The sequence below is a fragment of the Argentina silus genome, assembly GCF_951799395.1.
Source record: "Argentina silus genome assembly, chromosome: 4".
Lineage (NCBI taxonomy): Eukaryota > Metazoa > Chordata > Actinopteri > Argentiniformes > Argentinidae > Argentina > Argentina silus.
Window position 1 is genome coordinate 13,510,686 of NC_139658.1, and position 26,948 is coordinate 13,537,633.

General features: G+C 42.0%; 1 protein-coding gene across 1 annotated transcript in view; it reads right to left on the bottom strand.

The window, feature by feature from the left end:
• Nucleotides 1-2,935: 2,935 nt before the first annotated feature.
• ptprt (protein tyrosine phosphatase receptor type T) overlaps nt 2,936-26,948 on the bottom strand; it is a gene marked incomplete at its 5' end in the record, with an annotated part of 206,912 nt that continues 182,899 nt past the window's right edge. Inside the window, 13 exons of the mRNA XM_083668164.1 lie at nt 2,936-5,068; nt 5,787-5,922; nt 9,102-9,265; nt 10,150-10,275; nt 11,226-11,357; nt 12,684-12,857; nt 15,227-15,376; nt 17,542-17,677; nt 19,744-19,898; nt 21,320-21,436; nt 21,840-21,937; nt 22,171-22,207; nt 23,303-23,388. Of these exons, the coding sequence (XP_083524290.1) occupies nt 5,015-5,068; nt 5,787-5,922; nt 9,102-9,265; nt 10,150-10,275; nt 11,226-11,357; nt 12,684-12,857; nt 15,227-15,376; nt 17,542-17,677; nt 19,744-19,898; nt 21,320-21,436; nt 21,840-21,937; nt 22,171-22,207; nt 23,303-23,388 (1,565 nt within the window). The 3' untranslated portion in view covers nt 2,936-5,014. The remainder of the gene's footprint in view (nt 5,069-5,786; nt 5,923-9,101; nt 9,266-10,149; nt 10,276-11,225; nt 11,358-12,683; nt 12,858-15,226; nt 15,377-17,541; nt 17,678-19,743; nt 19,899-21,319; nt 21,437-21,839; nt 21,938-22,170; nt 22,208-23,302; nt 23,389-26,948) is intronic.

Consider the following 26,948-nt stretch of genomic DNA (forward strand, 5'->3'; position numbering starts at 1 on the left):
CTCCTGGATCAAACAGCTGATTGGCTGAAGTGAAAAAACAATGGGAATTAGAACTGCAAACTGATATCTCTCTTCAAGAATGGTCCTCGTGCCTTAAAAACCTCAACATAACTTAGAAAGAAATTGGTAATAAATTCATATTCAATAAATTCAATCCAGAAAACTATGTAAAGCAAATGTATTGCTCAATGATAACTGTTCTATTACATGTATTATGTGGTCTTGCCCTTCTATAACAGACTGGTATAATAATATAAATCAGGTTGTCATGGAGGTTGTTGGACCACCTGTCCAATAAATGGATCAACTCTGAGATTGATTCAATGTGTAGGATCTCCTTATATTAGGAGATGGATTTTACTTACATTAACAACTGCCAAAAGAATTCTGCTTAGACATTGGAAACAAGACATGCCACCACCCTATGTAGAGTGGGCTTGTTCAATCTCACAATTGAAGAGTTATGAAAAAATAACATATACCTGCCTAGATAAGACTGGTGGAATTTTACCTTACATGGGGTTCCTTCTTGATGTGGTTCGCAGGAGCTGCTGTGTAGCATGGACTTGGTGGTTTAATTCTACCATGTGTGAGGTCCCCAATGATATAAATATGTATCGACATTTGTGCTGTGGAATTTTGTTCAGTCTCCTGGTGTCTATTTGTCCTTTTCTTCATTCTTTTTGTTTGTTTGTCTACTTAGGTTATGTCAGGATGTAGGTTCTTCTGGCTTTGGAAGCATGTTGGTCCCTCTGTAGTTTTGATTAATAAAAAAAAAAAAGATTAATACATTTTTTTACAGTCACCTCAAATAAAATGTAAACATAATATGCTAGTAAAGTAGAACAAAATAAACGTTCAGTGCTGCAAAACTGACATGAAAATGGTAATATTTGGTGGCTCAATGTGGTCCTCTGTGGCTCAATCAGTAGAGCATTGTGCTAACAAAGCTTAGGTTGTGGGTTGATTCCCTCTGGGACCATATATACTGAACAGTGTATGCAATGTAAGTTGCTTTGGATAAAAGCATCAGCTAAATGGCAAATATTATAGCAAAATTTAATATTCTTCATTATTTTGCTTACCCCATCATCCCAAAACTGAGAAATGGATTTAAGCTATATAAGCGACTGGTCATGTTAGCCACATTACTTGTACTAGCACACATCTGGAATATCAAACACAAATATTTGACCACACTCAACAATCTAGCTTAAATAGCTACATTTAGTCTCCTATGGAGATTTCTATACAAGCTTGCTCTGTTTGTCCCCAGATATTTTCGTTGTCATGGTATTCTTTGATTCTGAGGCAATCACACCAGCGATTAAGATTAGATTAATCATGGCCCACAAACATAAGACATTGTAAAACTGCAGTATGTTGAGGGTACAACCCAGCTACATCTCAAGATGTCTACTGAATATATGAAAATAATCTGAGTCGTTATGGCCGTATTCACCCATCTGAAGCGCCGTGGCAGTGCTCTGATTTGACACAGGTGACCCTCCTCTCTTATACCAGCAAAAATGACTGCCCTCTCCTCTCTGTATAAACCACATTGATTTGGAGTTGTGGGTGATACAGGTTATATGTGTGTGACATTGCTGTTTTACATTCTCATGGAGTCAACTCTCCGATTGCTGAAGGAATTAATTCTCTCCCATGTGGCCCCTTTTCAGCAATAGTGTCACAACACAGTGTAGATTTAACAAGAGCTCACTGATGGGGCAATTCAACAACTTGCTTCCTTTTAACTACATGCCTTTTGTGAGTATTAAGCTCCCGTAATCATGTGACCAAAAAACACATTCTAGAATTATGCGAGTCAGGTTCATGCTAACTGTTCACTTCATAATGACATATTATAAACCAAGTAAATACAGAAAGTCATCCAAAAGATAGCATTCATATTAATATACTTTAAAAAAATAAAAATAATTTATGGGCCTTTAATTGTTCCTAGATGTTGTAGTCAAGCAAACTCAGGGCCCCCTATCCACTGTTCATGAACGTCACCTAAAAATAATGAATAATACATAATATTAATAATACATAATATTACATTTTTCATTCTGATCATATCACAACGGGAGAGGACTGAATATGACTTAGGCCTCAGTTTCTATGACCATGCATGAATTAGCAGCACCCTGTCTAGCCATGAATTGATGCATTGGTGTCCTCCAGTCACCTAATAACCTTATTTCATGTGCTACAGCAGAAGATATATTAGATGCTCCCCCCCCCCCCCCCCCCCCTCACACACACAAATAATGAAATTTCAGTGAGGGCAAATGAAATGGGCCAATTTTACAACTCATTACAAAGTCATTTCCAAAGACAACAATACACGTCAAATGAAATGCATGAGTATTGGCATTATTCTGGGCTTGTTAAATGGATAAAAATCACCCCATGGCAAAGTTTGATAATAAAACACAGCTCCGGAGACGCACTTGCATCCCAATGAGGGCGAAGCCAAATGAAGCCTTGCATCGAGGGCCTTAAACGAATGGGACTTGATGTTACTGAATCCTTTGCATGTGTCCCTGTGTGTGTGTGTGTGTTAACATGTGACAATCTGTCCACACATGTAAATGAGAGAAGCTAACATGACAGACTGACGTTCTCTCAGGAATCAGTTAGCTCTGACTGATCGAGATAATGCCAAGGTGGAGATCTGTCCTTGATGCATATGCAAATGTTTTCATTAATCTCTGGGAACAAACGGTTAAATAAAGGATGAGGTTCTGGTTCAAGATTTTGATTTATTAAGTGTTTTTGATTGATCATGTGAATTAATGTTTCACCTCTACGAACCTACGTAATATACTGTATGTTTTTTATATTATTTGATACTTACTGTACATATTATAATGCAAATTGGTTGAAAAAAGAATTAATCTATTGTTCAACATTTTGGTCCCTTTATTTTATGTAACCACATTTCAAACAACAAAACAACCATGGCAATTTCATCACCAGATCTATAATATCACTTTGCTAGACAAATAAAAAAAAATGGTACAAATTCAAGAAAAAAGGAGGAAAGCCATATATAGTACAGACAGTGGAGATATGAAAAGCCAAATAAAGCCTGTTGAAAAAATTAAAACAACTTCATTCACATCATCTCTTCTTCAATAACAATTTCAACACAGTTTCCCTTTGTGTTCTTAGTGACCAAATGACCACATGTTAATAGTGCTGTACCATCATTCTGTGAGTTACTGTACCAGGGTCAGAAAAGTGAAATCAAGCGCACTTAGGGCTGTTTCCTCAAACCTAGATCAGCCTTCTCCCAGACTGAAATACATTTTCAATGGAGAGTCACCATTGAAAGTGTAATTTAGTACAGGCCTTGGGTTTACAGTAATCTGTATCCAGAAAACCGCCCTGTGAAGTATTTGTGAGAATACTATTTCGACCCAGATCAATGCTCGCCACAGAAGATTTTTTCTACACCTTCAAACCGGAGGTCACTGTTCACTGTTGAGCAAAACATTCAACTGACAAAGCCCTGTACAATACCTTACTAAAACTCTTCAACAGACAGAAAACACAGTCAAAAACACTGTTAGCGTGCAAAGTTCAGTCAAGAGTTGGGTATGCAATCTCAGGTTGATCCCATCTCCATGCCATGTAAGGATGAAGAGAAACAAATGTTCTCCAAACCATATGGACACTGGGAGACACTGGGAGAATGCTTCCAGAACGTGTAGCGGAGGTGGTTAGCTTAACCATGCTCACTTGAAGAGTAACCCTGAATACTTGTGTTAGCTCACAAAGCTAATACCTACAGTAAGCTTTAGCTCAATGGGCTATCACATCTCAATGGGCTATCAGGGTCGCTTATCGACAACCTAGTCGTCACAAAATGCGTTGTGCCAGACTGGTCCTATAGTATAGTAGGCTGAGGAGGGCACAGAGGAGCAAAACAGGAATTCTAACCACAACCTGAGATTGGGCAACGGTATGGGTCACCACTGTGTTTGACAAGGTTGCAGTACATATCTATACAACCGTATCACCCTATGGCTGATATGTATTGTCACAATTTGGTTCAACCCTTATCTCAGAGTGTGAATATGGCACTATAAATCAAATCATTTGCAACCGGTCCTATACACGGCTATATAGTTTGGAGGTAAAGCAGAGCAGAATACAAAGCAAATGACATACAGTAACACATGAATGCTGGAGAATAGATTTTAACCAGTCTGCAGGTCCAATGCTAACACATGTTAGCATATGCTAATTTTAAAGGTTCTCTTTTCTTTGATGAAGCAAACCACAGAATGGTCTGAATTTATGATTATCTGCACAGCACAGGGGCCATGGGCTAGCAGAACGATGAAACCATGCCGCAATACTAAAAGAAACCAATAATTTGACTGAAAACGGTCTCCTGGTGTGTCTGAGAAAATGTATGCTTGAATGTGCACACACATGAATGTAGAAATGTTGCAGAAACCACTAAACAAAAAAATATTACAAAAAATAATATCTGCCATTTCTAATTAGTTGTTTACACAGGATGGTTATCAATATTCATGAAGAACAGGTGCAAAGCCTGGGAACATTCAAACCTTCCCAACTTTGCCTTTCTGTACAAATATGTGTATCTATTGGTGTTTTTCTGTTTGTTAGTCTGATTGTGGTTGTATCTTTACATTGAGGGAATATAACATTCAAGGCATATATCTAAAAAGGAAATTACTGTACAAGATTCACATCACAGTCCCAGATGGACATTAAAGAAAGAGAAGGAAAGTGGTGTTTTAAGGTGTTTCATTTCATTTTTTTTCTTTATACAAGCAAAAGGTTGTCCCAGTCAGTCTTGCAGAAGTACACACATAACCCCAGTATGGAGGGTGGTTTTCTTCTGTACAGAGTGTGTGTGTACGTTGTCTCATTGCAAACACACACATAAGCCTCGAGGGTTGGCGGTTTCTGCAGTGTGTCTGCAACTGTGTCCCGCTGATGCCACGGAAGAGGCAGCATAGCTCTCTCAGAATGAGCTTAGGGCCTCCAGGGCAACTTCATAGCAGAACTTGTACTGTTCCTGGAAAAGTAGAAGCAAGAAAAAGGGCACAAGTCAGTCATTGGCTCAAGTGTAAGTACAGCCTCTATGCTTGACACTTTTCTTGAAGGTTGCATTTATAAAGAATTCACAACCCTAACATCCTTTAAACGAAGCATTCTGACCAAATTCATTAAGGTGTAAGTGGCATTCACAATGAACAACCTTCATTGTGAGAGTATCTTCAAAGCAACGTTTGAATTAGTTTCCTTTAGCCCTAAAATGTGTTGTAATTCTCAGTGAGCAGCTGTGGCCATCCTAGGATGGTTCTGACAAATTAAAGGTCTCATTTCTGAGGCTATGTGAAGGTGTAGAGGCAGCTGCTAGACACCTGTCTCAGTCAGATATCCGCCTGAGGGCTCTACATCCGAAAATTAGCAGCGATTAGTTTGTGTGTGTGTGTGTGTGTGTGTGTGTGTGTATTGATGGGTGTATGTGTGTATATATAAGAAAGTGTGAGTGTGTGTTTGTGTGTGTGTCTGAGAATGTAGGTGTGTGTATGCTGTTTTTTACGGATAATATTCTAGGTCCTTGTAAGACTGTTAAGAGACATGATAATCAGGCCAACCATTTGGAACTGGTTTTCACAACATTCTGTGACAGTGAGTGATCAAGTTAGGTGTGACAAGAACTATCAAACCAATTAAGATGACAATGCTTTGTATTCTGCTTCAGACTGGGTGATAGATCTTGAACTCACCATGGTCTCTACCATATTAGACTTGTTGTTCCTCAGGGTTTTGACAGTGTGGAACACGTCTACGATGTTCTGCTGCTGGATCATCTCACTGATGCTGCAGATGGCACAGAAGGTACCGCTCCTTCCACCACCAGTCCTACAGGGGGAGATGGAGGAAGGGAAAGAGGGAGAGGGAGAGAAGGAAAGCGAGAAAGTCATCCATCTGACAGTAACCTATGTGCTGTTCACAACATGTGTCAAAACGCATCCTCATCTCACTTTTCCTGGAAGTAAATATAAGCTTGTCATTAGGATACTGTATATATGAAGCTTGTATGCAAAAGTAATTATATTTTGGGACCATATCAATGGTGGACTGATATATACTTTATTATTATATACGTTTGATTGTTGAGTACATTTCTCCTTGAATGGCTACATCTTCCATCATAAGGGCCACTTTTCATTATCTTTACTAATCTAAAGTTATCAATAATGTGTAATCATCATTGATGAAACATCTGATATACAGTTGGCTTTAAGGTTGTCAGAGCATGCCATGAAGCTAAATTGTGCTTGTACTTCTCCTCATTGAAAAACAATGGGCAAACTAAAAACTCATGTGTGTAGGGGCATCGGATCCCCTGTGCAATCTTCAACTGCACACTTTAGCATTCAACAGTCAGACCATTACTGGGGAAAATAGCCTCTAATGATTCTCTAACCATTTGGTTTCCACTAGAATCCATTTGTTGCATAAAACATGATGGAGAGGAGGTATGGTTGACCAATCATCCAAAACCAACCTCAGCGCAATCTTCTAAACTAGTTACTGAAGAAAATCGTGTTCTTGAAGGGGACTTCTTAATACTCAGGAACTCTATGCAGCTCTCTAGAACTGTCTCTCAAACATTTTGCTTTGAATCATCTTCGTGTCATCCTTGCTGTCCTTGTAATATACTAGACTAATGTAGCTGGCAAAATAATAATGCAGTGATGTATTAATGTAACACCAGCTTGGTTCATCAGATTCTCATCTTCTTGACAATGAAGAGAAAATTATGCATTTTTTCAGATATTGATTTCCCAATAATGTTTCCATTTATGTTGTGGCTTTAATCCATAAAATCAATAGCCATGGCTGATTAAATGTTGTAGCGCCCCTGGCTGTGAAACCAATCATAAATCAACATCAGTGTTCTGTCAAAATAACATTAAAGAGGAGCACTTTCTCTCATTAGAGGCACTGTAAAGGTACACTCATATTAATGGGAGAGTTAGAGGACACCTCATACTCCTCAGACCAGGGGATCTTTATTGAACCCAATAAACTGAATGCTATGCATGTAGCATAGAGCTAATGTGTAATTCAACTGCACCATTGCCACAAATAATATAGTATAATAATACTTGCCTTATTTCATGTTCAGAAGATTACAGAGTTTGTATCTCAGTTTACTATAATATCAAGTGTTCTAAACAGACATGGAAATACAAATCCAAGTCTCCCGCACCTCAAACCCAAGCAACTAAAATCAGACCAAGAACACATCCCTGTGGTTGGAGGGCAGTATTTTGGGGATTACGAGTCTCAAGAAGCGTTCCAAACTACCTCTGCTACACACAACATGAACTTCTAAGCAATGTCTCGCTACTACTTCTTTCGTCCTAGACGCTGCTACTTCATTCGTCCTGAGCGGTACGAGAAATCAATGGCCTGCTGATTGAACGAGCATCAGTGAACTGTTTCAGAGGCTGTTTTTGTTTGGTATTTTGGGCGGTAGGGAGAGAAATCACACAGTAGACTAATCAGCATTGTGTTATTGTTGGGGCCGTTCCCTGAAATCATTCTCTCCTATGGATTTTTCCCTCCCTGGTCTCCTTTATTATAAGCTTCATTTACTTCAGGTCTGATGGGGCTCGTTGTTGTTACTCCAACATGGAGTACTGATAGGGGAGCTCTAAAGACTCTTCCTGTAAAGCGCATTGTATTGCGTCTGTGTATGAAATGTGCTATATTAATAAAGTTTGATTTGATTTGATTTGACTCTTGTACCATGAAATTAACATAGTTAACACACATTCATTTGGACATGGAGTCAAAGATGGTAATGCTGATACTATACTACAGTGTATGATACTGTCATGACATGATGTTTTTCAAAAACGTACTGATCATACTAAATATACTGACCCTAACCCTAACCCTAACCCTAACCACTAAGGGGGAAATGGGGAGGGGGGACTTTCATAGGCCTATGACCTTTCTGAACAGCACAGTATGTTAAATGCCAAGAAGAAGTCTTGAGTACAACAGCCTCAACCTTCAGTACAATAGCATGACGGAACACTACATCATCCGTACGCTGAGATAGTACAGTAGTGGGCCAAGGCCATTCATTTGGTTGAGAGATCTGTGGGCGAACCCTATGCTGTAGCAAGCACATGTACATCACAGGCACATACACCGCACCGAACCTGGAGCGATGATGCTCTCATACTCACTTTGTCACAGATGCTTAACAATTAATCTTTTAAAGTGTATCTCATCTTTCCCACGTATGACAGACCATGAACCTCATGGATTTGTCTTGTTTTGTTTGAGCCAGTATCTATCATTTCTGCATGGCTGTTTTGGAGGCTTTTTCCTCACGGCAGAAATAACTGCAGATCCTTTGTATGTCCTCTAGAAAGGGAACAGGACTGAGGAGGGTGAGCAATGATGAATGCATTCACAAAACATCCTCTTTCCTGTCCCTCAGAATATGGCGTTGTGCACTTTTAACCATTATGTTATACGTTACAATATGTAACCTGTAACTCTTAACTATCTGTATGCATCTTGAACAGATCAGCAATTTAACAAAATGTACATAATATATATATATATATATATATACACATACAGTACCAGTCAAAAGTTTGGACACACCTTGCCAAGAGTGTGCAAAGCTGTCATCAAAGCAAAAGGTGGCTACTTTGAAGAATCTAAAATATAAAACATATTCTGGTTTGTTTAACACTTTTTTGTTTACTACATAATTCCATATGTGTTCCTTCCTAGTTTTGATGTCTTCAATATTAATCTACAATGTAGAAAATAATTAAAAAAATAAAGAAAAACCATTGAATGAGAAGGTGTGTCCAAACTTTTGACTATATATATATTTGTACATTATTATGCCATCTTTTATATACAATAAAGCTTTGGAATTGTTGAAAAGTGGACAGTGAGTCTGTAACTGGACCATGAGGAAACCGAAGACAAATTTCCCTTTGACTCTAAATGGACAATAAAGCTTTGTAAATGTTTTAACAGGTTGCTCAGACACTTACAGGCAGTGGACAACTGTGCGTCCATCCCCCCCGTCGTACTGCTCCTGCCACTTGGCCAGACGTCGCACCAGCTGCAGGATGGAGCGCTTGGACAGGGGCGTGTCCCGATACGCTGGCCAGCCAATGAACTGGAAGTGTTGCACCAAGCGGTAGCCATCCTGGGGCTGCAGAAGAGAGAGAGAGAGATGTCATCATCATTATAATTATCATAATCATCATCATCATCATCATCGAACAGCACAATAATCTTCCTCATTATCATAACCCATCACCAAAAAAAAAGTGGACTCGTGAATCAACAATGGGCATCGAGTCTACCTCGTCCATTTCCAATCAAAACCGAAACCACTCAAGTCACTGCATGAACACAGATTCTCTGAGGCCCCCCCAACCCCAGTTAGAAGCTAATGTATTCCCTATGGAGTCTTGGCTTGCTGTTGCGAGAAGGAGCTTCCTTAACTTCCTTAGCCAACCACTGGCAACCACAACTGAGATGTCAGCTGGCTACATGCTGGCGCTGGGGGGAGGGGGTGGGGGGTTCTGTCCTACATGAGCCGTGTCATGTGCTTCTCGTGGCGGTGATGGAGCCATTTCATGGTAAATTGGAGACGCTGCCGAGACGTCCTTCTCTCACCGCCATGGAGCTAAGCGTTGATTAGCTGGCCGGCAAAAGCCTGCCTGTCACTGCCGGTTAGAGAAGGGGAACTGTGAGCCAGTGAGAGAGGGAGAGGAGAGGAGTAGCCCGTTGCCACAAACACACACAGATCCACACAACACTGCTTTGATGGAGGCGGTGGAGGGAGGGGAAGGGGAAGATAGAGTAAATTCCCACAGAGAATTCTACAGGTTGTGATTACATCATAAATTTTTTTTTGCCCTGTTTACTTCAAATGTAACGTGAAAATATGTTGCTAGAGTTTGGAATAATGTTGCACACTTTTGGAATAAATTGCCACGTTCAATGTTACTATTTCTTTTTCACTGCAAAAATGGAGACCATGGTCCCTCTATAAGACAGTGATGGTGAAGTATGTGATGGCGTACACACCCTTGCCATGTTGCAGATCCTGAAGATGCGGTTGATGATGTCCTCGTCGATGTCTGCTGAGATGAACTCCACCTGGATAGGCCCGTAGCAGCACGAGCTCTTCTCTGGCCAGTACTGCATACACAGCTAGGGACGAGGAGAAACACTGGTACTTCTTACCTCATTCATGGTTTATTTATATACAGACAGATACAAACACATTAATACAACCATTCGATGCACTGCAATAGTGTTTAGGCTAAAGCTTACAATAATTCTGAACACCTATCCCTAGATCAGTGTGTGTGTGTGTGTGTGTGTGCGTGTGTGTAATTGGCCATCAAGGTTGACTACATACAGTAGCTTCTAGCTTCTGCCACTGGAAAACAAATGTATGTTTTATTCATATTCACAAACTCCTTATTGAAAATAACATACTACTACACTCTAGTTTTACAGGTAAAAAGATATGGACCAGGATAAATGGATCCAGATTAATATTATGAACATAAACGGCCATGATACAATACACATTCATATTCAAATATAGTTCATACTTGAGGCAGGGCACGCACCCCAAGGAAAAGCATGAAGCTTTATTGGCCTCTGTGTTACACCTATAGGCAAGGTACATTGTATCCTTCTATCTTTGGGAAGGTTTCAACTTTCTCCAAAATAGTCCATCATTTCAGTCTGAAGGCCAGCATAAAGGGAGTGCTCTGTATGCCAATGTATATTCTCTGTGTCTAGTTCATTCTAGGTATCTTTTAGAGGACTTTGGTAGCTTAACTTTGGCTGTTTCATGATACGCTACCAAAAACCCAAGGCAGGGAGGAGAGAAACTCTAACAAGCCTGCTCTACAGAAACTGTGTGTGTGAGCCAGAGGATACGACAATGGAGGGATGGAGAGAAGAGTGTTTGAGCCCCCCAAGCAAGACCGACAGAGAGATAGATGAGGTCACTGTGTGTGTGTGTGTGTGTATGTATGTATGCGCATGACATATGTCTGAGAGAGTGTTTGTGTTTGTTTGTGTGTTTGTGTGTGTGCGCATGACATATGTCTTTGTGCCTGGGGTGGGGGCGCTACTACACATACCTGTGCCGCGTCCATCTCGTTGAGCATGACTATGGAGGAGCAGTTGTAGTCGAACACCAGCCTCCAGAAGTCTGCCACCGTGTTGGGCAGAGGGTGCTGGGTAACGATGAAGGCCGCTGGCTGTTTATGGCTCTGAAAGGCAAAATCAATAAGACACAACACCTCAGTTCCTCCCGAAGCCAACAAACAGAAGCGCGACTCCCATACCTTAACACCTCATGTTGAGACAAAGACCCTAGTGCACTCCCATGCACACGGCTAACCTTGCTGACTGATGCTATTGAAATCCCACTTCAGATCATTATACTACAACCAGACAGGCTTAGACAGGCAGACATAGACAGACAGGCTCTGGCTAGCTAGCTTATGAGGATCTGTACTGATGTGTGTCTCTCTGGCATGAGACCTGCTGGTCACCTCTGGCAATGCTATCACTTAGCATTTATCACAATGCTATCGCTTCATTAAGTTTATGATTGTCATCAGGTAGATTGTGTAGTTGTAATCTTTGTTTATCATATTTTACTGTGTGATCTTACTGTATCGTCTACAGTACTGTACTGTAATGCTTTCTGTGACGTTTCGTAACAGTTATCAAATTGCATGTTGAATCACTGCCTACCTATAACAGATACATTACAGTGAACATTGTAGTGTGTCAACATTACAGTGTGTCACTATCTGGATGTGCAACACATCACTACCGTGGGACAGAGGAGGCTGGTGGAGGTAGAATTTGGAGGACACGCTCATTGTAATGCATGGAATGGAATGAGGAATGGTATCAAACAGCCTCCGTTGTAGGACTCATATCACAAACAGGCTTTTTAACCCTCTATGAGACCCAAAGCCATTGGATAATGGAACTGTTTTATGTAAAAAATAATAGCTGTTGTTCTTGGTTCTCTCTGACACCATTTGTCTCAGCCATGATGTGTATGTAGATCTGAAAGGCATATGATACATACTGTATGTGAGCAATGGTAATAGCTCCACCTTGTCCTCTGACAAGGCTGGGTGGAATGTCCACCAGGGTTGGGGGTCAGTAGAATTTCAATTAAGGAAGTAAGTTCAGGAGGTAAATTGAAAATTACAATCCAATGATTACACCATGAAAGTCTGTATGTCACAAACTGTATAATGTAAACATGAACTAGAGACACTCGTTATTTTTGGAGACAGATATCACTGTTTTGCTGGCAATTATTACTCTGATGCCTGTGTCCAAAAATGACCAGTGTCCCCAGTTTTGTTACATTTTGCAGTTTGTGTTGTATGGACTTAAGTGTATAACTGAAAAAGACATTTTTTTATTGGATGAATTTAAATCATATTGACACAAACCCTGATATGAACCATATCGCTTATCCTATCCAATCCTTTCAGATCTACACAGATGGAGATCCCCTAGAGGGATGGGATCAAGACGTTTGATTTACAATTGGGCAGTTGACTTACGTCCATGAGGGCAGCGTTGATGTAGTTGCTGGACTCTCCGTCCACAGAGATGAGGAAAGGCAGGCAGCGGTCCACAGACAGGACGTCCATGCTGCGGTTCTTGTCATGGTTCCTGGGGAGCAGTCCCACGCTACAGTCCTCGGGACGCACCCGTGGTGTCACAATGTTCAGAGTCTGGGGGGAGGGGGGGGAATTTTCTATTGACTTTACATTTACTTACTCCTTTATCAGATTGATCTGACAAGAGCAACACCCATGAATCAACATTTCTTTTAAAGGAGTACTTTACTCACTCAAACACAAAACGCATCATCATCTCACTTTTCCAAGAAATAAATAATCAGAGACTAAAAGATATTAATTCCAAAATTACATTAACTATTATCCTTGCATTAAGATGGACTCAATTCAAATTATTGAGTGATTTGTTGATGACATTGTTGCATTTTAGCTAATTTTAAGAGTGTCATAGCAAAGGGTCTGAATACTTATGTACATGAAATATTTCTATATTTAAATTTTAATAAATCTACTGAAATTTAAAAAAAAACCTGTTTTCGCTTTGTCATTCTGCGGTATTGTGTGTGGATTGATGGCAAATTCTTTTAATTTAATCCATTTTAAATTGAGTCTATAACACAACAAAATGTGGAAAAAGTGAAGGGGTCTGAATACTTAACGAAGGCGCTGTATGTGTGTGTGTGTGTGTGTGTGTGTGTGTGTGTGAACAAAACACCCATTCCACTAGTCTGCCTCAACAAATGTGAATATTAGAGAGCGATAGAGAGATAGGCATCATACATTATGTGCCAGATGACAGATCTGAGAGATCTGTATTTGGTACAGCGATAGGAGATTCATCTGATACAGAATAGAGAACACAAGGAAACCCATTTAGCTACAGATTTCCTACTGCCTCCCCCACGGCAGGTTAAAGATCGTCATTCTTGGAAAAGGCAAACACACACAACCCTGCCACACAACCACCACTCTGAGGTTCCATTGGGGCCAAGACAGATTTATCTTATCTGAGTCATCAGATGCAATCAACAGACCCCTCAACAGATGCTAAACAATGGATTACTGGATTTGTATCGGAAGGTTCAAAATGTCTAGAACAACCCCCACATCCTCAAGAAGGTGGGAGAGAAGGAATGTTCACAGAGAAGACATACACGTAGGCACACAACAACACAGACAAAATTATCTGTGCGCATGATTGATAATTTCTTAACACATTAGAAATGCCAACGTATTACCTGTGAATGTATTTTTAATAGTGTGTGTATTTCTTGCAATTGACTTATCTTTATCCTAAATGTGTTATTACAAATCTTACAACAATGCTTTAGATTGTAATCACTTATTGTTTCATATCATTCACTCCTGAAATATGAAACAAAGCATATGTGCATATTTCCATGAGAACATTTTAGGAATGATATCTGGCATTCACTGCAGTCATTCCCAAAGAAGAGGTGAGACTTCTTCTCAATCACGATTGTGGCTGGGACCATTTCAAACAAACCCATTCTCCTGCTGGCAGATCTTTGACTTTAACAATATCTGGAAGGTTGGAGAACAACTTGAAAGGAGAAAACAAAGAGTTGTAAAGAGTTGTGAAAATGGTGGAAGAAGTTTGGAGCTGTTGTTGAAGAGGTTCTGCCTATACTCTGTTCGAATTATCCCCTCAAAGAGGGTTCTGAGATTATCCCTTCTGGGATGAGTGACCAGCTCTGCACAACTGGAAACAAATGCATCTTGCTCTCTATCCAGTTGAGAGCCAACCATCGAACCATCAGCACAACTGAAAACATCCAGGAGGTGTGTTGGGACTCAAGCCTCGGAATCTGTCCAATTCCGTAAATATTGACACCATCTTTATTGACCTTTTCTAGCTTCTGCCACTAGAAGCTTTATTCCTCCTTGAAATATTATGGCATTGCAATGTTTCTTCAAACCGTTACTATTATGATTGAAGTCATCTGTAGTAATCCCTAACCTTAATCCTAAACTAGTAATTATGTGTCTCTCACACTAACCAATTTATGGATCCCTGTTGCGAGGATTGTTATTCATTCTGTGTTTGTTAGCGTAGTAATAAAATCCCATCTTTATGAAGAATTGTTAGGGTTGGGGTTGTTTTTTCTTGCTTTGACAAATGCTGGCTCTTTGAACAATTAAAGAATTTACTACGATATTTGATAGACATCAAATACCCTTTAGATTACTGATATGAGATTGATCTGTAAAAGAATAATCCAGAGTTTAATTTAAGAATCTCTGCTCAAAATTCTTAGTGTTGCCTTGGAGTAATAACTTTCCAATTTGAAATAGTAGCCAAATTAATAATTCCATGTCATTCATTATCAACAGCATTTAGACCCCCATATCCACTACATATAGCTCTTCAGAGAATGAGAGAGAGAGAGACGGACAGACCAGCTAAAGAGAAGAGTAGGAAAGAGAGAACAAGAAAGAGAGGGAGAGACAGACACTATCATCTCCAAGTGGAGGGAGGGAGCTAGGGTAGAGAGCCTCACCTGAAACTCATCCTTGATTTGGCTGGAGTTGGTCTGTGGGTCCAATCTGCTGATGTTGTAGTATATGGCTCTGAATTCACAGACTGGGATGGCGGTATTCCCACACAGACACGCCTCCAAGATGGCATCATGGACAAACACGTACTGCTCCTGGATTGGGATACAGTGACATCACCACAGACAAGGTTACTGCGGCTCATCCCAAAACACTTGCTTTAGTGGCTTTAGTTCACTTAAAGTGTAAACAAAGACATATACACACATTAATTTGCACTACTTCACATGCACCAGTAAAAAAGCATTCCAGTACATGCAAGAAGCTCAACTGTTTAGACATTTGTACACAGCAACGCAACACAAAATCATAATTAGTAGTCATTATTCATTTCCCTTAAGTACAATATCTAGCAGGGTAGTGTGAGAGCAGCCTGTGATATTTTAATAGATACTCCTGTATTCAATGATGAATATGAATGCAGATTTCATAGCCTGAAGAGCGCTTTGCATAAATTTGCCGTTTGGAGCATGTAATGTAATATCGTGTGGAGAAGCGGCAAGTGAACCTCTAAAAAAAGCCAGCCATGTTGTGGCCTTAAAATGAGATCAAGAGAACCTGCAGCTCAACCGTTGTGCATTGTGCTTCATCAAGTAGCTCCATATTAAATCATCTCCAAGAGCCAGCCATCACCCGCCCGATAGAATTCTGCATAATTTTAAACTCAACAATGCGAAAGGCTTAAGGTTTAGAATGTTAATTGAGGCCCTTCGAGCCGGACGGGGCTAAGTCCATCCAGAGCTGACCTCTCCTATCCATTACCTCCGCTCCCCGCGTTACTCTTGTGGATAAAAAGCCTTTTAAAAGATTAATTGCTTTGTTGTTTTGAGAAGGATTATCTTTGAATAGTGCTTTAAACTGACACAAATTGCCCTCTGTACCCATTAATGCTACAGCGGACATATTTAGCTCTTAAAATCGCATACCTAACCACCATGGAAGTAAAAACACACAACCTTGCTCATCATTATCTACAGTACTATAGATAAGGGCTAGTTCGACTTTGCTGTTGTATTATCTATTATCTGACTGGGCTACCGCACGGCAGTACTGTTTGCAGCAGTTCATACCCCTCGCTTTACTCACAGAATAAAGAAATGTGTGTGGACTTGCTCATCTATTATTTCACGCCTTTAATATTGATAGGATCATTGGAATGGATGCTGCATTGCTGAACACACAATCCTGAGGTGTAGGGGCTTGTACGACTGGGGAAATCATCCAGAGGACACACACCACACACATGTTATCAGTCATTATATCAATACTGTATAACTGTGCCCATAATGTGTAAATGAAATGGCAGCTTATTTGAATGCCTGAGAATAAACAATTGTACATCGTTCCATGAGACAATACAGGCTATGAGGAACAGACAGTAATGCTTAATCAATTTGTTGATGAGGTCTTCTCGTTTTGTTGATACTGACAGCAGACTAGCACTCTAATCTCTTAAGAACATGTCTCTCTCTCTCCACTAGGGGGATGGCACTGGTAGAACATGTCCATGGCTGGCGTTGGGACTGTTCTGTGAAAGCCATCACTGTCTACATCCACAATGTGGAATGGAAATGTGACCCTCATAGCCTGGATTGGCCTGTCTGAAAGACAAAGCCAAAGCCATCCTGGATTCCTCTGTCTAGGCAGTGGACTCCATCCCACTGACTTCGATATAACCACCCTCCCTGCATATTTTACTCAACTCTGGATTAGTCTGTACACTGTCTTGGAAAGGCTAACCTTACAGGATAATAGGCTTCTGTCTAAGCTATATTCTTTACACAGATTTTGCAAATGCTGCACTATGCTAACAGGTTTGCTTTTACTATTGACCACCTAAATGTGCACTCTGTATAGCCTTGGTATGAAAATAGCTTAAGCTAAGGTTATAAAAGCTTTGCTGCTCTATACACTCCCGTATCAGCACCATTTCTACTATAGTTGCATATGGATGGCTAACCTTCACCGGCTTGCTTTTCACCTCCGTTGGTTCCATAATTGGTCTACCTTCTGCATGTTGCCATGACTTGTCCTCAAAGTATGATGCAATAATATTTCACAGACTATCTCTAACATTAGCCTAATGTTTTGGACGGGGAGGCCCATGCTAATGCTAATAAGTAGGTTACTTTTATTCATTTACATGGGGAGGCCTACGGGTGCTAAAGCTAACAAGCCTGCAGCCACTTCCACTAATTCTACCATGTTCATTCGGATTGGGAGGCCTATGCTAAGGCACATAGCTCGCTGCTCCACCCACCTCTGTCTGCACCATGTTAACCCTCTGTGAGCGCAGCTCGCGGATGCAGTTGAAGATGTCCACCACTCCCTCGTTCTCCGCCATATCAAGCATGATGTCCACAGCGATGAAACAGCCTGTCCTCCCAGCCCCGGCACTGCAGAGAGAGAGGGAGAGAGAGAGAGAGAGAGAGAGAGATTCAAAGAGTAAGAGTAAACTTTGATCTTTCTTCAATATCCTCTGTAAGTCCTGCTCTATTCAGTACAGTATGTGCAGCAGTTCCTAATCTGCCCTCACTATCGACCTGCCACGGTTAGCATCGGGGACACAGGAAGACACACGGCTCCAGTCCTATCATAAACAGGCCGGGGGACGTATCGAACCACACAGGCTCCCACCATGAGCCCATCGGCCTGGGCCGTCTCAACTGTGCTGACAAACAGGGCACTACATCAGGCCCCGCAGTGACAGGTAGGAGCTAGAGACATTTCCCACCTGACCCTGGCGTTAGGTGTTGAAGCAACAACCGACGGAAAGGGCTGGAGGGACGGGGGATGGGGAAGGGAGGGAGGTTAGCGATGGAAGGGTCATAGCGGCAGAGGAGAAGGGGGGCGTGGGTGGGAGGCTCAGCTATCATTCACTCGGCAGCATCCTGACAGTTCCCGGCTCCGGAGCATGCAGGAGGAGAGGTAGAGGAGAGAAAGGAGAGAGCGGGAGCCAGGGGGCCCGTGCTAGGTGGCTCAGCAGCCCCTCACGATTGCCTGTCAGTCCGTCGTGATTAATGGGGAGAGCGGCGAACAACTGGGCCCTGGCGGAGGGAAAACGGCCAAGGAGAGCCCCAGGAAATTAGAAATTACTCGGCAGTCCGTATGTCAGAGCAGGCGATCGTGCGGTGCCTTCACTCCAATCCGCCTGCCCAAAAGCTCATCTGGCCCCGGACTTCATCTACATCCTCTATCGTTCAGCAGGGACTAATACAGGAGACTCCGTGGGCCAAGTGTTCATTAACGGCTGTGGGGGGAGGAACTGTAAAGGGGAGTAAGAGGTGATGGGGAGGAGGGGGGGGGCAACGTCAAATGGCTAACCTTTTAAGGAAAACCCGAAGTGACAACGTTAATGTTACATTCTAGTGAATGGAAGGTACATGGAGGTTAAATATAGCGTTGCTGTGGGGACGCTCCGGTTGCCACTCTCTCTCCCTCCAACACTCCCTCCTTTTTCCTAGGCAGCTCTTAAAGGTTAATGTCATCGATCCAATTTATGGAAGGGAGACGATAAGAAGAGGGGGGCAGAGAGAAAGTGTTGGTTATAACCTTTGCCATCGTGTCTCTTAATCCCCCCCCCCCTCCACTAGGGAATCAGAGAGGAAGCAGAGGCCCTGGTGCATCCTGGGAGCAAGAAAAAGGGCGCACTTGGCACTTGAGCTAATCCACTCTGAAAATGTCTTAGTCACATCTGCTTTGTTTGGAGGGATCCTGAGCCAAATGTGAAATTGCATTGTGCCATTTAGCAGCCTCTCCCTGTCACATCTCATTGTCCACACACGTGTTCCCTTCTTCCCCGCCTCTCCTCCCTTCCCTTTCCATCACCTCCCCCATCTCTCCCCTCCTCTGCCTGTCTGAGGCGGCAAACTACCTCAGTCTCCGGAGGTGGGTGTTTGAGGGGGCTAGGGGGAAGGAGGGGCGTTGAAGGGAGGGACGGGAGGAGGGAGAGAGAGGCCTTCGTCTTCCATTGCTCTCACTCATTCTTATTCCGCGGTAAAGATGAAAGGAGACAGCTCACAGCGACTGTAGTGGTTCTATCTGTGGGGACTGGGGGGGGAGTAGAGTGGGGGGGGGGAGTTGGGGGAGTGAGGTGGATTTGGGGGGAGAGTGAGGGAGGGTGGAAGGGGAGTGAGGTGCTGTAGGAGGTGCAGTCAAAGGGAGTGCGTAGGAGTAGTCACCCGTCTTTTTTTGTACTGCATCGCAAAACCTTCCCTATAGACTACTGGAGATGACTGATTAAACTCGATGGAATAACTCCAGGCTGCCATAGAACCTGAGAACCTCACAGATATACTCTACATTCAATGTGAGTATACAATACCTGCAGTGGGAGGATAGGTAAAAGCAATGATTCCAATGCTTTCCTTTTATCCAACCCAGTCACGTCAGATCAGTGATGACTCACAGCAAGGGAGGAAAAGGATGCATGTTTATTCAAGTATTCAAAAGGTGAGTATACCTGCAGTGGGCTACAATGGGGCCGGCATCAGGAGGGTTGAGGAACTTGACCTGGCGTACGAAGCCCAGGAGGCCAGTAGCGTAACAGGGAACGCCATGATCAGGCCAGCTGGTGAAGTGGAACTGGCGAATCTCCCGAATCTCATGGTGGCCCTTCTAGGAGGAAGAAAACAGGCTCAAATGGAGACATATACTACAGCTGCTCATTAAAGAGTGGAGTTTCCAAGAAACTGTGGGCTACTGGCTCCCATTCTGGCCTGACTGAAAAAACACAGCTATTGATTTGTTTCTTTAGGAAACTGTGTTATGACAACTTGAGAGTATGGGTAAATACTGAGGCAAAAAACACACAAAGGTGATTTGATAACTGGAGGTCTATTGATTTCCTTTCCCCTGATGTTAAAATTACATTCCTAAATCAATACAACCAGGACTCCACACATAGGGGTAAACATCTCGGGTCCTACACAACAAAGCTACAACGTGCAGTAAATCACAGATCAGGACATATTCCGTGTTCACCAGAGTGACTTGAGCCTAGCAAAGTGGTATGTAACTGCGGTTCACACCTAAAAGCACAAGGCATGATAGGTAAAAAAAACTAAAACACTAAGGATATCTGACAGCACATACAAGGAGTGGATACTTGGAGAGCGGCCATTTACAGTAGCATGGCTACAATTATAATAATCACAGGCTTCACACCTCCACTCCTAGCGTTAATGCTAAGCGGTTAATTGCCATTTTGGTGGGTGAGCTGTTTAATCCCCTCCTGCCGGCACTGATATAAACCACGAAAAATACCTTGCATGTTTAGAGTGTATGGATGCATGGTCGATGGGTACTGTACACTATTGAAGGTGGAAACGGTGTAAGCAGGGGTAAACTGTGTCTACGCCTGCCAAACCAGTGGGCTCTGTCTTATCTTATTCTCCAAGGATTAAAAATGTGTGCGGGCTTTCAGATCTGTCTGCGTGGTGCAGTAAAATAATCCCCTTGGACTCACCATTAATAATTCTTTTCATAATTTTGACTCTCATTATTCCCAGCAATTAATGCAATTTAATACGCTCCAGTTGAACATGTACACATCCAAAGTATGAACTCGGCGCATCACGGTGCACAGGTTGGGTATTAGCATTGTGATGTGATAGGACTTTTTGAAATAACACTTTCTTTCAAATGTACTGTAGAGTTATGAGTGGGTTTTGAAGAAAGTTGCTTTATTGTAAAACAGGTGGATTAATTGCATACAAAATAAGTTGACAACAAGGTGTCGTGTTGTCTGCATAAGCAGCTTTCAGAAGCCTCAGAAAGATGCATTTAAAGCTCATCAAAGCTCTGCTGGTTTTGCAACTGTTCCTCTGATGCTTGCTTTGAAAAGGACACAACCTAACAATGGCATTCCACTCAGAATCATGCACTCCTACCATATGGTGCTTAATGTGAATCCTAACTGATTTCCCACATGAAAACATTGTTGCTTCACCTCCCAATCAACCACAAATGTTAATTTGTAGGTTTGAATGAATGAAAACAAACAAACAGCCACTGGGTTGATGGTGTCGCCAGCTTACCTTCTGGACTGTGAAAGTGCGGATGACGTACTCCGCCAGTGGCTCTGTCTCGATCAGGGTCACCTTGATGTCTCCATACACCTCAGTCTCATCAGGCCAATACCTCACACACTTCACCTGTAGAGACAGATAGACACAGTAGAGGGATAGAACAATATCAGTTAGAGAAGCCAATTCCTGCTGCTAACGCTAATGTTAGATAATTTAGCGTAATGCTAATTTTTACTTCCCCTGACAACTTACTATTACCTTAACCACTCAAAGTTAATGCCAAATACTGCCTAACCCCTATCATAACTACAAAGTGACATGTTCACGCCTTGTACAATGTGGTGCTATCGTTTTTGAAACACGTTTGCCTAGGTGACTATGTTAATTCTGAGCTGTTGTTCTTGGCAATGTCCCCAGAGTGCTCTCTCTCTCTCTCTCTCTCTCTCTCTCTGACTGTCTCTCTCTCTCTCCCTCTCTCTCTTTTTTCTGTCTAATACCTCTGCTCAAATCCGTTTGATGATGAACTCACCCTGCCCACCTCCACCAGGTTGGTAACCATGACGATACTGCCAGAATTCTCCTGCCAGATCATCCTCCAGAAGTCTCGCACGGTCTCCTGCATGGGGCCTGGAGAATGGACACAACCACCTTATCACCTGGGCAACCTACAACCATGGCCATTATCAATTACAGATAAGACCCAATTTGTGAGGGCATGAAGGCATGGTGTTTCAAATTTGTCATTGGTTTTTACAGTACTTTTTTTTATTTTGTGTGCTCTGGTAATTGCCTCCCCCATGCCACACTTTCCAGGTGGTTCCTGTCTTAACAGCCCTTTCCCTTGCATCCAGTTTAATTACCTTGTGTGGCGATGTAATGTCTTGGTCTATGATACCCCTGTGGAACAGAGATGAAGGGGAAAAAACTGTCGTTGTTAGCTCAAGGTCCTTTTCAAATCACATCTCATCAAATCAAAGGATCTTAATTATCTAATCCCCCAAAATGGTAAGCAATTCTATCATTGTTCCACTGAGACAGATAACCTTGTTGAAATGAATATATCACTTTCATGTCATTAGTGTCATTTCACCAATTGTGCCATCATATCCAATAGAGGCGTTTTTAAAAAGCATCTTCTACAAATTCATTATGATTACAACCACTGTGAAATAAATTACCAATCAACACAGTGGAAGCTCCTAGGGCTGGAGCCGAGTAGAACAATCAATTTCACCAGCGGATCTTGGCACAATCGACCCAGTAATTGTTTTATAAGAGGAAATGGGGGCTCAGTGACATGATTATAGATACAGCTGTAATGCCGACTTATCCTAGCGCCTCCCAAAGTGTAGGGCCATTCACAGGCCCCGCAGCATAATAGAGACAATCATATCGACACTGTCATTATAGCTGTTATGTCACAACGGGATGCATTCAAGACCAACAAGAGCAAATATGTTTCAGATGTGGTATGTTTACAGTATGATAATATGTCAACATTATAGGCACAGTGTCACTGCCTTGTGTTAATATGGATAAGGTTTCTATATCATGCCAGTTCTGATTGACACACACAGTTCTGACTGACATTGACACATTGAATTGGATATCAAATATAAAATCTTTTCACAAAAGTCATCCCTCTGGCCATTCAAAATAGCAATGTCTGCATTGGGTATAGATATATCGGCAACCCTTTACATGACACACTCTTCCAGAGTAACTGTTAGGGAATGAGCTGCATAATAATGTTGTTCCAGATATGTGGTAACTACCTATCACAGTTTTCTCTGTTTAAAAAACTACAACTGATTCTTAGTGATAATTGTAACTGTGTACTTATTGGCCTATTATTGGCCTATAACATAGTAATTAATGACGTAGGTTGTTTCAATGTGGATAAGGTACAGTATGTAATGTTTGCCTTTAAGTTTGCCTTTATGGGGTCTAGGTGTTATCATTCAGCCCATCCTGTCCCTGCGTCATACTTACGTCTATGTAGTTGGCGTTGATGTAGTCAGAATGGGGGTCTCCGTCCAGCAGTTGCAGCCTGACTCGAGTGTGGTCATCTGTGGGGTCAAATATTCACAAAGAGCAGGCCTAAAGTTACATTTACCCATGCAAGGACCAACAACTACACCTTATGTCTCAGAACAGTGGTGTCAATATTTACAAACAGTGGTATTTAAACTTGAGATCTGCGCATTAAGCTACCATGTGCCTTATGCCAAATAGCCCCTAAAGAGACATGGCATTGCTGTATTTGAATGGTAACAGATCCATTTGTAGAGGCATCAGTCACCCAAGTAGAGTGCATTACCCTCTCACTAAACATATGACCCTTTACTGTAGAGGTTTTAAGTCTTGAGTGTGACTTCCAGAGGAGCTGGCTTTCCTTTGGGCAATTAAAAGAGTTGATGGTGGGCCCGTGAGAGGAGGAAAAGAGGAAGAATGGACCGCAGAGGGTGAGTAATCCACTGCTGCCATCTCACTTTGATCTAATTGAAATGTAAATGTGTTGCCTCTGTAGTATCTTCCTGATACTGCAGGACATCAGAACCCCCAGAAACCAACCACCCAGCCAGCCAGCCAGCCAGCCAACTGACCAGCCAGCCAGCCAGCCAACCAACCAGCCAGCCAGCCTGTCTTAAAGTAACATACCAAGTTATACCTTCATACCTGCTCTTATCAGTGATATAGGTCTATAATCCGGAGTTATCTCTGACCCCTTTTCACAACTCTAAACCAACACTCCAGCTGAGAGCATCTCTCTCTCCAGCTCACATAACCCCCTCTCACCGGTGTTCTGTCTGCCTGCCTGTCTGCCTCCTGCACTCCTCTCCTTCACATGGCACTGTATGGAGACTGAGGTAATTAAACAGGACTGTGTCAGCTGTCACAACAAAAGCCCGCTGCTGGGGGGCCTCTCCTCACTCTGTGCCCAGAGTGGGAAGCTTAATTGGGTAGGGACCAGAGGTTCTGGTGGATGTTTGTGGTGGCACACAGGCACTTTCCTCACACGTAGGGTTCTCAAGGCCTTCAGGCTAACACTCATATGCCTCCGGCACTTTCAAAGGCATCACTAGCCCAGTTCCCAAACTGAGGGGTCGTGAACTTATTACTGATGAATGCCTGTGACTCTTCAGTTGAACTCTTTGCTATCCCTTTTCTAGCTACTGTACCACTGTCATCAGAGGAAGTGTTGTTGTAAAAAGTTTGGTAAAGAAGCTTGTAAACTTTGGACAGCTTGTTGAGTCAAGCTTGTTAAGATTGGACTATTCTCTTAGTTGCATTTAGGGAGAAGCTTGGGACAATAATGAACAGGGATGAGAGGCAAATCAGACTTTCTTCGATCAATATCTCAGTTGATTTAGTATTTTAACGACAGGGCTACATTTTCCTCTTCGAAACACAAAAAAGCAGAGCACAAAGTCACCGTAACAATTTAAATAAATGGAACACAGAAATTAATCCAAAACAAGGTTTCAATATTGCATCTCCTGGTTGTACATCATGCAGTGCATGTCCATGCTATTTACTAAACCTACAAAATAAGCGCCTTTTCTGCATGGATATTGCTGAAACAGATGCTGGAAGACATCCCGTCAGGAGTTTTGGTGTTGATATTGTGTTTTTGCACTGCGTGTGTGCATTTCAACAAGGAAAATGTCACCCTCTGTTTTTAAGTGAGACCTGGAGAATATCATAATCTTCGCTTCACAGTCTACATCACGGAGAAAGTATTACAGCATAAAAAAAGAATGGGTACATATTTTAAATACACAGCAGTGGAACCTGAACTGCTGAATGAAGGTTCTTCACTTCCACTAAGCACGGTACAGTATGTCACAGCACCGCTAATCACTAAAGCCTATGTTGTCCCTACAGAATTTTTTTTAAACTGCGCTAAACTGTCAACTTGGCTGAATGCATTATGGAACTCAGTAGCCTATTAAATCCAGACCTCCTGGAGGTTCTTCCATCAAATAGGCTAGAATGCTGTTTCTTACTGCTTGTGCCGCAAAGCATGCTGGTAGTTGATCTTGTTTAATCCCGTTCCGCAGTACTCAAGATTAGAAGTTCGCCCCCTGAGGAGGTACCTGAGAGCTACTCAGGGTCTCATCATCAACAACACTGTTTACTCTGACCGCGTTTGGACGAGTATTACCCAGAACTGGAGTGGATAAGGGCAGGAAAGTGTATTAGCAAAGGAGAGAGGTTTCTGCCCCACAGGGAATATTCAAATGTGCAGTCACAGTGTAGTGTGTATATCAGACACTTCTTTAAGCTATACTGTATATCTGGCTTTTGTATGTGTACAGTTACAGTAAGTCTGATTATTCCTCTTTGAATGTGACATTTTCTCTCTAACAGGCTGAAGTTGTCAGTAATACTGTATACTGTGTGTAATTAGATTACAGTAATTACATAAATGTTAGCAATGGCAATTGCACAACCATATCATTCATTTGTTACACAAATAATATATCATTCAGTTGTTACACCAAGCATTTAATAAACTCCTAATTTATGGCTCCATTGTTTTGAGGAAATCTCAATTATAGCTTTATTTTTTGTTTTCTTAACGTCAACGCCAGGTGCAGTAAACATTGGGAAGTGAGTGAGTCTGGGGAATGCTAATCGATAGTCTTTGGTCAACACATCAGAGGCAAGACTTCAAGGGAACCTCTGAAGATTCTTCAGTTACGTGCTGGGAATTAATGCCAGTTAAGATATGAGCGACTTGCAAAGAGCTTGCGGGTTTGACAGACATGCTCGCACACATGCAGCAGAACTTGAAGGGAGTCGAGCTACCTCCGAGGCCTTCAGAGTGGTGGGTACGTCTGTGTTCTTTCTAATGAAAACGAACAACCTGGATACTTGTTATTCCGAAAGCACTTCACACGTGGCACCTCCTGACGGTGAAACGCGGGAGTCGAGACACCTAGTCGACTCTGGTGAGTGACAGTTTGTGTAATAACATGCCCTTAACCAACACCTCAACGGGGGGGTGTTGCAAAAGTCAAGGAGCCATACCGTGGTATTGGTGCTGGTCGGATGCTGATTGCATCAGCTAAAGCTTCTCATTTGTTTTGTAAGAAGAGGAAATATCATTGTTCCTATGCCTCGATTTCAACAGTCTGGGTGTCTAAATGTGATGTTGCATGAATTATGTGTTTTGTAGGAAGACATCTATGTACTGTTATTGTGTGTCCATACTCACACAGACTATGCCATCTTAATTGCCCCTACAGGGATTTATGAAGTCATACTGAGCCAGAATATTTAGACCATGCCGATAACAGCAAGATATTTCAGGCACCCAAATGCCTTTTTTTCGTTGAGCTCCCAAAAATCCTCCCTAGATTCTCGTTCCCACTGATAAAATGAACACTTTACTATTTGTTTCAGTAATCAATAATCATCAGCATTGTACACAACAAAAGATGACCAAGTGTCGGGGTGAAAACAGCCTTTCTGACTCAAAGAGGTTTGTTTTCTTTCCATTGATTTTGAAAGAGTGTACTGGACCTCGCCTTGACCAAACTGCACCATGGGGGCTGTGATCCTTGTTTGAAACAACTACTATTGATTACTCAGACTCTACATCTCACAATCACTACATCTCGCAGATAGC